The 15,366-nt window shown below is 40.6% G+C and overlaps 2 protein-coding genes across 3 annotated transcripts in view; both read right to left on the bottom strand.

The window, feature by feature from the left end:
• LOC110061348 (BTB/POZ domain-containing protein 16-like) overlaps positions 1 to 15,366 on the bottom strand; it is a 35,095-nt gene that overhangs the window by 14,383 nt on the left and 5,346 nt on the right. The window contains exon 5 of one of the 2 annotated variants that reach the window (XM_089290121.1): positions 15,135 to 15,277. In XM_089290121.1, coding sequence (XP_089146247.1) covers positions 15,135 to 15,277 — 143 coding nt within the window. Of the gene's footprint in view, positions 1 to 15,134; positions 15,281 to 15,366 lie in introns of both variants that reach the window. The other variant, XM_089290118.1, reaches the window with a different exon arrangement.
• Positions 5,072 to 7,185, bottom strand: LOC149118150 (uncharacterized; the record flags this gene model as incomplete). The annotated part of the gene is made up of 3 exons (XM_089283133.1): positions 5,072 to 5,766; positions 6,471 to 6,500; positions 6,763 to 7,185. Coding segments are annotated over 3 exons (564 nt in total), but the record flags the coding sequence as incomplete, so codon positions are not given.

Raw genomic sequence — 15,366 nt, 5'->3', positions numbered from 1 at the left:
ATGAAGAATTATTTTACGGGGAAAATAAAGGCGCAACAGGCAGTAGAGTTGAAGTTCAACAGCAAAGGGAAAAGAATATAGTATCCTCCGGCTAACAAACGCCTTTATTTCGGCAAATCGTGGCAACGGCAATTGAACCATTTACAAGTTCAAGTTATTACACAACAGGACATTCCTACATTGCGACGAGATTGCGAAGTCCTGGAGGAGCGAATGCGAGAATTGTTTGAAGCTCAAGAAGCATTAGAAGAAGCAGCGGAGTCCGAGGATGAAATAGGAAAACTTGATCATAATCTAGAACTAGCAAGAGAAAAATTTAATAATGCCATTCTACGGCAGGTCGGAGACAGAATTAAGGATTTGGAGGCGGTGCTCCTGGAACGTAATTCGACACGCTCAACTTCGACACGTAAATCAAACAATTCGAAAAGAAGCAACTCATCCCAGAAATCGGGAAAAAGTAACATTTCTTTGACACAGCCGCGAATTGGTCTTGAAGAAGATATTGGAACTTTGAAGGCAACAATCGCCCTATCCCAGGAAAGGCAAGCTATGGAAATGCAGAGCAGGATGATGCTTGAGGAGATTGAGCGGCAGAAGGTGGAAGTTTTCAAGGAAGAAGAAAGAGCTTTAGAAGAGATCCGAGAACTCCAAGGCAGTTTCAAGTTAAGAGAAGAACTAGCACAGAAGGAAGCAATGGTTAATGCGTACGTAAAAATAGAAAAGGAAGAGCGCGCATCTCACTTGGCAGAAGAAGAGTTTGACCTACCTGTGGAAGATGGCAGAAGCGAACAAATGGAAAGATTTCTCTGTGGCTTACCTGAATCCAAGCCCCCGGCACCTCATTTGCCATCATCTATCTCTCGTGCTTCCAAGCCAAGTTCATAAGACCCTTCATCACCCGTGTTCGTTCCAATAAGTGTACCTGTATCAGCAAATGCACCCGTAAACGTGACCTGGTCATACTCTCCTAGAATCTCTCCGAAACAAGAGTTAAACAAGACCGTAAGCGCAGATCCTCCTAAACCCGCAAGCTCAGTGCAGGATCAGCTACTAGAAATTGCCAGACTCTTGGCAGAAAACCAAAGCCACAGCCGATTGCCTCTTCCTGAACCAGGCATCTTCAGCAGAGATCTGCTCCAGTATCCTGTTTGGATTGACGCATTTGAAACTCTAATTGAAAGTCGAGTCATCAAGCCCAACGAGAGACTACATTTCCTTGGAATGTACGTGACAGGAGATGCTAAAGAAGTAGTTGATGGCTTCCTGCTTCTCGAGTCAGAGGACGCCTATCAGAGGGCTAAGGATATACTTGTGAAATGTTTTGGTGACCCCTACGCAGTAGCTGCGGCTTATTGCCAAAAAATGGAGTCCTGGTCAAAAATACCTGCGAACGATAGGTATGGTCTGAGGAGGTTTTCAGACCTTCTGGTGCAATGCGAAAACGCAATGGACAAGATTGGTAACCTCAAGGTACTTAACAATGACCAAGAGAATCGCAAACTGGCCTCCAAACTTCCCAAGTGGGCAATTGATCGTTGGAGTCGTATTGTTCATCAATTTAAGATGGAAAAAGGTACATTCCCCCCATTTTCCGAGTTTGTGAAGTTTCTTTCCAGAGAAGCTGACACTGTGTGTGATCCTGTCATCTCATCCCAGTCTATCAAAGAAGATGACAATAAAAAACCAAACGATGATGACGGGCGTGGCAAGCTTAAGTTTAGATATCGAAGAAGAGCGTTCGGTTCAAGCTTCTTCACAAACAAGGGAAACAATGCTGCTGGAAGGACTTGTCGACTCTGTAAGGGGCATCACGACTTAGATAAGTGCAAAGAATTCAAGAAGAAAGATATCCCTTTAAGAAAGGAATATGCAGCAACAAATGGATTGTGTTTCGGCTGTCTTGAGCCTGGACACTTGTCAAGAATGTGTACGAAGAGGAAAGTTTGTGAGATTTGTGGGAGATTACATCCAACACCCTTTCATGGGGATTCCAAAAGGCAAGAAAGAAAGGAAGGAAGCGAAGGCGGTAACAGTCACTCTAATAACGATTCTGGACAGCTAACACAAGGTGGTTCGACAACCTGCTTCATGACTGGTCAAGGCGAAGAACAAATAAGTTCTCTAATCGTTCCTGCATGGTTATCCCATAAGGAAGACCCAAGCCACAAGCTTCTGGTGTACTCTTTACTAGATGATCAGTCTTATACAACCTTTACTGCGAAGGAAACACTTTGTCAGCTTGGTGTACAAGGCCATCAGACTCAGCTCCTGCTCTCCACTATGCATAGAAAGGACGCAGCCATTTCAAGTGAGAAGGTCAATGGTTTGCTCGTTCAAGATTATAAGTCTCAAGTCACAATTGCCCTGCCCAACACCTTTTCGGCACAGTCAATACCAGCCAGAAGAGAGCAAATTCCTAAGCCAGAAACCGCCCTGAATTGGGCTCATACGAAGAAGATTGCAGGCCAGTTAATGCCCTATCGTGACGATGTCAAGGTTGGTCTTCTTATAGGCTCCAATTGTGCACGTGTCATTGTGCCCAGAGAAGTGATTCCTGGTAACTGGAATCAACTGCTCATTTGCAATGGGAAAGTCACGCGTTACCCCTCTGAAGAATGTAACAGTCCCCAGATTAGAGCTGACAGCTGCTCTAGTGTCCATCAAGGTCAGTTCAGTCCTGCGACAAGAACTACAAAAACGTAAAGGAAGTGTTCTGGACTGACAGTCAAGTGGTCTTGGGCTACATAAGGAACGATGCGAGACGCTTCCATGTGTTCATGGCCAACAGAGTACAACAGATAAGAGACTCCAGCTCTCCTAGTCAGTGGCAACATGTAAGAACGGAAGAAAACCCAGCCAACGAAGCTTCCCGTGGAGTGTCTCCTCGAAATCTAGTGAACAGCTCTCATTTGTTGAAGGGACCACCATTTTTATGGGAGCAGACCATAACCTATCAAGGTGAAGAAGAAACAGCATTCACTCTCTCCTGATGATCCAGAGCTAAAGAAGACCCGGGTCTTAGCGACAAGTGAAAGCCTAAGAGAAGAAATGGCTTCGCTCCTGAAACGTCTGGAGTACTTTTCAGACTGGAATCGCACAAGGAAGGCGATAACAATTTGCTTAAGATTGAAGCACCGTACCCGATCAATTTCAAGTGAGAAGTCATCAACAAGCAAGACTACCAAAAACACAGGCTAAAACTATTCCGGAACACACAAAAAGAATCTGGAATGAACTAATAAGTACACAATAAGCCAATCACAGATCGCTAACTCATTAAGTTAACTTCACCGTACTGAATAAGTATTTACCAACCAATCAGGAAGTAGGATGAAGACAGGTCACCAAATTTGAACTCAATGAGTAGAAGTACGACTTCTTTAGTGCAAAATGAACCCAATCAGTACGATTGTGAACTTAAAAAGTCTGCCAACAGCAAATCAAAAGCTAACATTCAGAATGAAGCGTTCGTGTTCCCCTTTGCTTACCAAAATATGGCAAAGAAGGCATTAGTTGTCAATCATCGTTTTCCTTACGAAAAGCGCGTTGATAAATTGTAGCGCCAAAAGTTGTCCTGAATATTATATCCTAAAATGTCGCATATGTCAATAAATTAAATAATACAGCATTTAAGTCGTATTGATGGCAGCATTTTCGGCGAAAATTGTGCTGTCCGTTGATGTATTTTCAACTTAGTATAAACGCGGCCTCGATTGCCTCGGGTTATCAACAACCTCTCGGGACAACTTACAATCCGGCAGAAACAAATATCTCAATGGAAACCCGTTATTTCTAGCTTAGTTTAACCTCGCATTTAAGTCGGAATTTACAACTAGTAAATAAATTACGGTATCAATTCTCATTCTAATTTACCAGAGCTCTGTATTATCCACGCTTACCTTGGAAAGTCGGAAAACCCCGCCGCCACTGGCGCATCGAATTCAAGGTTTTAACATCCATCCTCATGACTCGAAGCATTAGTTTTCCCTCGATGTAAATGATATACTTCCCCTCACTTTCGTTGGATTATCAATAAAATTGATACACTGGAGAAACACAAGTACTCGAGCACAGGTACATGTAGGTTTACAATCGTTCAGCCTTTGCACAACATTGAAGACGCGTCACGCGACGAAATACGAGACTGTTCATGCAATAGACTACGTCACTCGACAGTATGTCACTCTTCAGGAATGGATGCGAAGGTGTCATATGACTTAATTTAGTGCCCGAAAACTCTCACCTTAGTATTCATTGCCTAAAATTTCCGCTTGGTGAAATACTTCGGGGACTAAATGTGACGTTGCAAACAATGGTTAGGTCGCTTAGATAATCGTTTTGAGGGGAAGAACCAAGAATATAGTAAACAAGTTATCATATTTCACAGACAACAATTCGTTCCAACACCTCTCGACACACTCCTAAAGACTCACTCTATTTCTTTGTTTGTTACTACTGATACTTTCTACTCGATAATCTTGGTGTGAAAGAGCAAGTGCATGCCGCCGTTGCGATGCTCAGTACTCAGTGAGTGCAAATGATACTTTTTAAGTAAATCCAGAAGAAGACTACCAAACATCGACAGCTTGACTGAAGATCGAGAATTACGCTTAACATTAACTCAGTTGCTACCTCATACTCAATGAGTACAAATTATACTCCGCTCTTTAAGTAAAACTAGTAGCAAGGCTACCGAAGATCGAGAATTAATTACACTCTTTAAGTAAAACACGTAGATAGAGAATTACACTTAACATTAACTCAATCGCTATCTCATACTCAATGAGTACAGATTATACTCTTTGAGTAGAAGCTACCGAAGATCGAGAACTACACTTAAGACCACTTAACATTGACTCAATCGCTATCTCTACTCAATGAGTACAAATTATACTCTTTAAGTAAAAGCTACCGAAGATCGATAATTTCACTTAGCATTAGCACTATGGCTATCTTGTACTCAACGAGTACAAATTATACTCTTTACATGTAAGTAAAACCAGTAGTAAGACTACTAAACATTGACAGCTTGACTGAATATCATCGAGAATTACAATTGAATATTAAAAAGTGTCATGATTTCCTTTTTAATTACTTTACAAGTTACTACTTTTAAAGTCAAAAAAGATCGGCACAGCTCTATTCGCAACTTCTACAGCGACACTGCCTTTATTCGCAATCAGATCTAGGTCGGCAAAATTGAGACCGAGCATTATACTACACAAGAAATCTGTGGCATATACTCATTGAGTACAAATTAAAACATAAGCACCACTTTGTTTGCAATATATTGCTTGGCGATAAAAAGACCTAGAGGAGAATTAAATCCCGATAAAGCTAAGCAACCGAATAAGCGGCCCTGGAAATGTCACCGATACGGGTTTATTCTGTCTTAGCGTCATGCCCAGTGCTTCTATGATGAAGACCGCCGAACATTATCCTTTAAGATAAATCTGTGGTGACGTTGTACTCAATTAGTACAAATTATACCGCTCTTTTTTGTCAAGAACAGCAATAAGCAAAGACCAAGAATTTTACTTCCAGTTGAACCTTTGGCGATGTCAAACTCAGTGACTACACATTATATTGTGTAAGTGAAACGCAATACGGTACGGTTACAGAGAACAAACGGTTGCAACCTCAACTACTTTCCTAAGCTGTTTTATTTCTCTTTGCCGTTAGTTTTCTGCTTTGTTCTGATTCCTCTTGGTCGCCTTTTCTTTTTCTATTCCCTGTTTTTATCTCGTTCTTTTTCTTTGCTACCTGAATGCAGAGTATAGCACACACTGAATAAGACTTATTCGGCCCGAGAAACTGGTGCAGCACTCGGCTATAAATAAGTGCTTTTCCAATACTTCTTATGTTCCAAACAATTCCCGGCGTCACATAATCATGTACTCAGTGCGTTCAACCGCGATGAATAGATGAAAAATTTATTTAGAAACAGGGCTTAAAAATATCCGTTTTCAGCATTGTTCATGTGCCATTCAGCAATTCTCTTAAACTTGCTGAATTTTTGCGGTGTGGATTTTCTGGAGCCAGAAATACTTGAAATTAATAAACACCTCTCTTATAGCCCTCTTTAGCTTGGGCGGTTTGTTCTCCCATTGTAGACCACGTGATATTCTCTAGAGAGTGTTTCTTTTATCCATCTTAAAATTAATCATTCATACACATGCGACTATTTAAAAGTTTGAAAGCAAGAATTCTCTAGAGGATCAACACGTGGTCTGCAATGGGAAAACAAACCGCCCGAGCTAAAGAGGTCTATTTGGCCTAATGAACTTGCTCAACAGGATTGTTTCGTAGAGAAGCACCACTGTAGCTAAAGCTGCGCTTCCGAAGGCAGCTAGTTCTTGGTTTGGATAGACAACACCCAACGCAACAAAGCCAATTCAATGAATGTTACTAGAATTAGAGCAGCACACGGGGTACCGGTTATCATGTAAGGTGAATACCTGTCATACCTGAGTCTTCTTTGACCGTCCTACGACTACCTAAAATCAGATAAAAGTATAGTTAATGCAGGCAAAACGTTGACTTTTGCATTCATTCCTACTTGGTTTATACGTACATAAAATTTGTTTACAATAGAAGTAATGTAAGGTGTACTATACTACCTAAAAAGTGTCAGGTTTACGTAGGCTTTTTGCAACTGTAATATTTGAAAAATCTCGTATAAATACTTAACAGCGGAATATATGTTAGAACGTATTAGGAACATGAAATTAACACGAGCTATTAAACTTATAGTACTACCTCTGGAAACTTGTTAACTTTTTCTACAAGCATTGCACGTCTCCCATCCATATCCGTCTCGTTTTCTCCTGGCAATGGATTTTCTCTCAGATCTTTTTGGCTGAAGGGCGAGAGAAGGGAAATAAACCACCCTTCTTTGCCCATCTCTAACAGTTGTTCTTCACTGGCAGAAGGCCACAGCTTCCTTATTTCCTGCTCTGACGAAAGGTACTCCTTCCACCATCCACGCTGGCAGATATCGAGTCTCACGCGACACTTCTCAACTTTGTTTGCTAGCTCTTGTATTTCCAAAGATTCCTTGTAATCTGGTCGGAGGAGACTTGGTGGAAGAACAGAAGTTGGAGAGAGATGATGAACAACAATGAAAGAAACAAGATGAGGTAAGAATGGGAAAATTTCTTGGGAAGAATAGTGCTGATCGATTCACTGATTGAAATCTTGCAAATTCGTAAGCCACTGCCATTTCCCTCTCTTCAAGGTCCATCCCAAAGTCAATGAGAACTGGGCGGTGTACTGCTCTAATTGGGGTCGAGAGACCTATGATTGGAAGGGTCTTAAAGGTGAAAGAAAACAGTATTACATTAGGCTGGCTAATTGGTGGATACAAGCGCGCTTGGAGTGACTGGAATTGAAGAGGGTAGGAAAGCACCAAACGCAGGAAATACCGCTAGAAGATGTACTTATGAAAGTAGAATTTGTTGAAAAAAAAGTTAAGCAATGAAACAATAACGAAACTTAAAGAGAAATACAATGATAAAGAGAAAGCCCCATAAGATAAAGATTGTTTTACTCTCGTTTTATCACAAACTGAAACATTTGTTTTAGAACCTTGTCCTGTCAATCTGTGACAATTTGAAGTTCCGCTGTTCCTCAGTGTAGCAGATATTTGGTGAGGAATCTTGTATGTCACACATAGGTCAACCGTATGTTTGAAGTACTCGCATTAAAATTAGACATTTTGATTGCCATGTCGATTGCCTCAGTTCGCTTTCCTACAACTAAGAAAAAAACTATTGTACTCATTGAGTATGACATCGCCACAGCCAACTGAGTATAATTTGTGCTCGCTGAGTACGAGATAGCAATTGAGTTAATGTTAAGCGTAATTCTCGATCTTCGGTAGCCTTGCTACTAGTTTTACTTAGAGTATAATTTGTACTCATTAGCTCTCATTGAGTACGAGATAGCGATTGACTTAATGTTAAGTGTAATTATCGATCTTCGGTAGCTTTTACTTAAAGAGTATAATTTGTACTCATTGAGTACGAGATACCGATTGAGATACAGTTAAGTGTTATTCACGATCTTCGGTAGCTTTTACTTAAAGAGTATAATTTGTACTCATTGAGTACTAGATAGCGATTGAGTCAATGTTAAGTGGTCTTAAGTGGAATTCTCAATCTTCGGTAGCTTCTACTTAAAGAGTATAATCTGTACTCATTGAGTATGAGATAGCGATTGAGTTAATGTTAAGTGTAATTCTCTATCTACGTGTTTTACTTAAAGAGTGTAATTAATACTCATTGAGTATGAGATAGCGATTGAGTTAATGTTAAGCGTAATTCTCGATCTTCGGTAGCCTTGCTACTAGTTTTACTTAAAGAGTATAATTTGTACTCATTGAGTACGATATAGCGATTGAGTTAATGTTAAGTGTAATTCTCTGTCTACGTGTTTTACTTGAAGAGTGTAATTTATACTCATTGAGTATAAGGTAGCGATTGAGTTAATGTCAAGCATAATTCTCGATCTTCAGTCAAGCTGTCGATGTTTGGTAGTCTTCTTCTGGATTTACTTAAAAAGTATCATTTGCACTCACTGAGTACTGAGCAGCGCAACGGCGGCATGGACGCACATAGCTATGGTCCTCTATTGTGAACTATTATATTCTCGCAATAAAATATAAGCACTGCACTGCACTGCACTAGATGCTTTGAGCTGTTTCACGGACCTTTCAAAGAACATTGCCATCACTTGCTCTTTCACACCAAGATTATCGAGTAGAAAGTATCAGTAGTAACAAACAAAGAAATAGAGTGAGTCTTTAGGAGTGTGTCGAGAGGTGTTGGAACGAATTATTGTCTGTGAAACATGATAACTTGTTTACTATATTCTTGGTTCTTCCCCTCAAAACGATTATCTAAGCGACCTAACCATTGTTTGCAACGTCACATTTAGTCCCAGAAGTATTTCACCAAGTGGAAATTTAGGCAATGAATACTAAGGTGAGAGTTTTCGGGCACTAAATTAAGTCATATGACACCTTCGCATCCATTCCTGAAGAGTGACATACTGTTGAGTGACGTATCTATTGCATGAACAGTCTCGTATTTCGTCGCGTGACGCGTCTTCAATGTTGTGCAAAGGCTGAACGATTGTAAACCTACGTGTACCTGTGCTCGAGTACTTGTGTTTCTCCGGTGTATCAATTTTATTGATAATCCAACGAAAGTGAGGGGAAATATATCATTTGCATCGAGGGAAAACTAATGCTTCGAGTCATGAGGATGGATGTTAAAACCTTGAATTCGATGCGCCGGTGGCGGCGGGGTTTTCCGACTTTCCAAGGTAAGCGTGGATAATACAGAGCTCTGGTAAATTAGAATGAGAATTGATACCGTAATTTATTTACTAGTTGTAAATTCCGACTTAAATGCGAGGTTAAACTAAGCTAGAAATAACGGGTTTCCATTGAGATATTTGTTTCTGCCGGATTGTAAGTTGTCCCGGGAGGTTGTTGATAAACCAAGGCAATCGAGGTCGCGTTTATACTAAGTTGAAAATACATCAACGGACAGCACAATTTTCGCCGAAAATGCTGCCATCAATACGACTTAAATGCTGTATTATTTAATTTATTGACATATGCGACATTTTAGGATATAATATTCAGGACAACTTTTGGCGCTACAATTTATCAACGCGCTTTTCGTAAGGAAAACGATGATTGACAACTAATGCCTTCTTTGCCATATTTTGGTAAGCAAAGGGGAACACGAACGCTTCATTCTGACTGTTAGCTTTTGATTTGCTGCTGGCAGACTTTTTAAGTTCACAATCGTACTGATTGGGTTTATTTTGTACTAAAGAAGTCGTACTTCTACTCATTGAGTTCAAATTTGGCGACCTCTCTTGATCCTACTTCCTGATTGGTTGGTAAATACTTATTCAGTACAGTGAAGTTAACTTAATGAGTTAGCGATCTGTGATTGGCTTATTGTGTACTTATTAGTTCATTCCAGATTCTTTTTGTGTGTTCCGGAATAGTTTTAGCCTGTGTTCAAAGTAGAAAAGAGTCCATTTACAGTCCCAGCCATTACAGTTGATGAATTGCACCAGGCCGAAATTCTTATCCTCGGATTATTACAAACTAAGCAAGGCATTCGAGAAGGAAATGAGAATACTTTGAAGCTGTGCGATAGATGGAAGTGCCATGGATCGAGACCTCGCGAAACAAAGAAACTCCTCGATGAAAACAACAAGTTCCCTGCACCGGCTGGACCCCTTTCTGGATAGTCATGGTATCCTATGCCTTGGAGGAAGAATCAAGTGTGCAAATGTTCCTTATGACCTCAAACATCCGGTCATCCTTCCCAAGAAGAGTCACATAACCGAATTAATCATCAGGCACTACCACCACTGAGTTGAACATCAAGGCCGAGGCAGTACTCTTAACAGTCTGCGATCAAGTGGATACTGGGTTATTGGAGGCACCTCCGTCATTGGAAACTTCATTTCCAAATGCGTTCCTTGCCGCAAGCTCTGTGGATCAGTTTCAGAGCAGAAGATGGCAGACCTGCCCAAGGACAGACTACAACCATCTGCCCCCTTTACCTACTGTGCGGTAGACTACTTCGGCCCTTGGCTGATCAAAGAGGGATGACGAGAGCTGAAAAGATATGGCATGGTATTCACTTGCTCAGCCTCACATGCGATACATCTCGAAACAGCCAATGCCTGACCACTGATTCATTTCTTAATGCCCTGTGATGATTTCTTAGCTGCCATGGTCCAACCAGGCTTATCCGTTCTGATCGAGGCACCAATTTTGTGGGCACTAAGTCCGAGTTAGAAAAGGCAGTAGCTGAAATGGATAAAGCCAGAATTCATAACTTCCTTCTTGACTGAGGTTGCGACTGGTGCAAGTTCAAAACGAATCCTCCGTCTGCCAGTCATAGGGGCGGTGTCTGGGAGAGGCAGATTCGTTCCGTTCAAGCTATCTTATGTGCACTTTTGCAAAGTTCTGGCCAGCAATTAGATGATGAATTGCTTCGAACCTTCATGTACGAGGCAGAGGCAATAGTCAATAGTAGACCACTGACAACAGATAAATTGACGATGCTGTCTTCACAAGAACCACTCACGCCCGACCACCTACTGACAATGAAGTCAAACGTTCTCCTGCCACCACCAGGGGACTTCAAGCGTGCAGACCTATACTCTCGCAAGAGATGGCGTAGAGTTCAACATTTGGCGAATGACTTTTGGAATTGGTGGAAGAAGGACTTCCTTCAGTCCTTGCAAGAACGTCAGAAATGGAACCATGTCCATCCCAACATCCAGACCAACAACATTGTGCTCCTGAAAGATGACAACCTTCCGCGCAATGACTGGCAGCTTGCACGCCTTGTTGAAGCCGAACCAGACTCAGATGGTCTGGTGCGAAAGGTGAAAATCACTGTGGCCGATCGTAGCCTTGATCAATCAGGCCAAAGAGTCAAGCCCCCCTGTGTGCTGGAATGGCCAATCCAGAAATTGGTTTTGCTTGTTGCGTGTGACTCCAGTTAGAAGACCAGGGATCCCCACTGAGGCACCAACTATTTCAACCGGATGTGACATTATATTGAGACTTTGATTGGACATTGATTCCCTGATTATTTAAGTTGTAATTAAATTAATTAGCTCAATTTAGGGGAGCCATGTAACTGTCTAGGTTAGATATTAGTGACGTTTCCATCAGATCATATTTCAGAACCTCGTGCGTCAGTCTTACCATTCGTCCGTGTGCATGAATTGCTGTTGCGTTTGCGAAGTTTGTTGCGTTTATTGCAAAGTTTTGGATCCGTTTATAACTACTCAGGCGTATAGAGAGGACAATCGGTGAGCATGTTTTTACCTTTCTTAGTTTCATTTCATCGGTTTATTTGTAAGTTAGTTGTTTTTGCCTTTTCCTGCATTCATGTGTTTATCATATCCAATTATTGTTCGGCTTTGTCATTTCGTCTCACTTAGACTAGATATTTTGCTTGTATTTTAGTTTGACGGTTTTGAGCATTGGATCATTGTAATAAAGATAATCGTTGGAATCAACATGAAGTCTAGTGCTCTTGATCAGTGCTTTGACATCCTTCAATTTGTAATTCTTAACTTGCAGTAATCACGCCTGGAGTCAGTTACAGTCCGCCACTTGATATAAGTCGAACATCAAGCAGCCAAGCAGTTCGTTTGAAATTGATTCAAATGGAAGGGATATCATGCATACTAAGATGACTGGAAATCATGCCAGGGAGAAGTTCTGCAAGCAATACCAGAACCAAGCAATGTTGTTGATAAATATGCGGCGTGTGTCTTTAAAGATGGCGAAGTGGTGGGCCATTTGAAGCGAGGATAAATTGGATGCTTTTCTAAAACCATCTTCTACTTTCTAGAAACAGACCAACATAGTTCACGTAGTGTGGTTATAGAAGCCGACAAAGCTGTTAACTTTGGAGATGGAGAAGGGATGCAAGTCCCATGTAAGCTGATACTCTCAGGTCAAGAAAAATTTGTCAACATTTTGAAGAAAGAGTTGGAATGCCTTGAGAACTGAGCATTATGCAATTGTACTCAGCATCTGAAGAACTCTCAACCTAAAAGAAATCGGGAACATACAGTATGTATTTGTACAGACATTCCAATGGATACATGTTTACTGCACTGCAACACTGTTTTTTTCTTTGTGGCAGCAAAGACACCACATCCAGTATGACTCTTATGAGCGGTAAATAACTGTGAAATACGTGATCTGTTTGTTGCACTAATTAAAATCAAATTGCTCCAGTCTTTGTTCTAGTGTTAGAATTCGACCACACGATAAGAAAAGCTAATGGGATATCTCAATGGGCATCAGTGGCGAGTTATAAGAACCAGAAATTCAAGTTATCGCGGTAAATTTTGATCAAGGAAAATGATATTTAGTTCGAGTTAGCAGGGTTTTCGAGTTATCCAAGTTCAAGTTAACCGAGTAAAAATGACTGAAAAGTTGGCTCAAGTCAATTGAGACTCAGTTCGAGTTAGCAAGGGGAGTTCGAGTTATCCGAGTTCAAGTTACCGGGGTTCTACTGTATGTTCTAAGCCAAATAGAAGATGGTGTTCCTATGTTTTATAAGAAAATAATACACTTTCAAGGTCTAGAAAAACCGCTAAACGCACCCCCTTTCCTTTTGTTCTTCCTTTTTACTAGCAGATTTCTAGACTTCGAGCATGCTAATGTATTATTTACTTAGAGAACATGGAACATCACCTAATTGGTAAGAAAAACTGTATTTCTGATGTGTGCATTTTGTAAAACAGTAATCAATTTTCTACATAATTTTGCAGGCTGTTTGTAACATGCACACTGTAAGTTACAAGAAGGACCACCACGCCATATTTTGTTTCCTAGTACATTACAATACCGGTCAAATGTAAGCTGACAGTCACTCGAAACTCGAACGACTCGACTTGATCCTCGATCCTCGAAACTCGAAAACTTCAAGTATCAAGTCTCTTTTCGAGTCGAGGAGACAAAGAATTTATCATTGGATTAATTTTTCCAAATACATTGTACGTGTCCATGTCAATCTTGCTGATTTACTTTTGGAGACGGACAAATTTTCAAGTTTTAAAAGTAGTCATTTTTTCGCAATCTTCTTACTACACTTTAATATTTACAAAAAGCATTTGGCCTCAGGTTTCCATCTATCATGAGTTAATTTCGAGTCGTGATTCAAGAATCGAAGCAGCAAGCGACTCAATTGCCATTTGTTTGTCTATTTGGTCACACGGCTGTCTACTAATTGAAAGTAATTATTACTTTCATCTGATTCAGAGTAACTTTGTTGATCAGTTCTAAATTTGACACTGGGTTGGCGAGTTTTACACGGCTTGAGAGTGCATTTATCATGTCCCAGAGTCCAGAGTCCCAGAGTGGCAGAGTGGCAGAACAATGTAAAACAACTTGATCAGTGACCTGTATCGTCATGTGGCAAAGAGAAAAGGAGCAACAGATAAGCAGACATTTGCTGAGTAATTTCCTTTAAAATATACACGAATCAAGCAAGTTGCACAGTTTGATTGAGTCACACACAAACACAATCGGCGGAAATCACAAAAAAGCGTGGCCTTCAGGAGTTACTTTGAACATTATGCAAATTCAAACAATCACTGCCGGCCGTCAATGCAAACAAGAGCCGAAAAGCCGTTCGCTAACGCAGGCGATGTTCAAGTTACATGCACGGTATTTTGATGAGTATTTTTTTAAATACGATATATGGCTAGAAAATCATTTGCTAATTCGTACAAGTGCAGTAACACTTAGAAACACTCGCAGGCTGTGTTCTCTCAATTTGACTGATTTGTACGCATGTTGTTTTTTCTATGCAACAAATGCTATATGATTGCGATTCAAGACTTCAACTCCAGACTAATGATTTGGACGTTAATATGAAATCCATGTACCCTTGCACAAATAAAGGAAGCCGCATGAAACGCGGTATTTTTTATTTCTATTGTTACAAATTCGAGATATAAATCCTTTTCTCAAAAAATTCTTCGAGCATCTCGAAACTCAAAACTCGAAACTCGATACTTGAAACTTGAAACTCGAAACTCAAGCCTTGAAACTCGATTCTCGAAAGCATCGAATATCGAGGATCAAGATTCAAGTTGAGACTGTCAACTTACATTTGAATAGTACTGAACATGTAGATTTGGCAAATGTCTGCTTCTTTTACAAGTCATGCTTCTGTTCGCAATAATGTTTTTAAACCCCCAAACATGAAATTTGGCTGGCCATTTGGCCATTGGCAGGCCTCTATTTCAAGTCCTGAGTACACAATTTTGACAAAAATCAATAAATGTGGCTGAATTCATTATAGAAAATCATCAAAACTTTATCAATGTGCAGTTCCAGGAAATATCCACACTCTCTCCTCTCCCCCCCCCCCCCCCCTCCCCAACAGATTAGGGATTGGAACTTCCTGGAGGAGGGAGGTTCTTTAAGACCAAAAAATTTCATGTAAGAAGCTAGACTGGAATTTCCAGAGGGAGTGGAAGGTCAGAAATCCCTACTGTGGGACAGGTATGGATAATTTATGTAACTACACAAATAACTCTCCATAAATAAAGCATACCTGGAGTTCTATGAAGCCCAGCTGTTTGTGATCTGTACAAAAACAATTCCATAGGAGTCGGAGACCTCATTGCTGGTGGAATGACATTTCTTTGGTAATCAATTTGCTGGAGATGAAATGCAGACAGTCCATTCTGTCCAATGCTTCTGAAATAGAAAGAGAGTCATTAAAATAATTAATTGGAAGATCTGAGGGTAGGCTCTTCATGAGCTACAGTGCCACTCAGAACTAA

Source organism: Orbicella faveolata, unplaced genomic scaffold (genome assembly GCF_042242905.1).
Source record: "Orbicella faveolata isolate gen_17 unplaced genomic scaffold, um_ofav_v1 contig_1, whole genome shotgun sequence".
Lineage (NCBI taxonomy): Eukaryota > Metazoa > Cnidaria > Anthozoa > Scleractinia > Merulinidae > Orbicella > Orbicella faveolata.
Note: the sequence above shows the minus strand (reverse complement) of the source record. Positions and strands in the feature narration are given on the sequence as shown.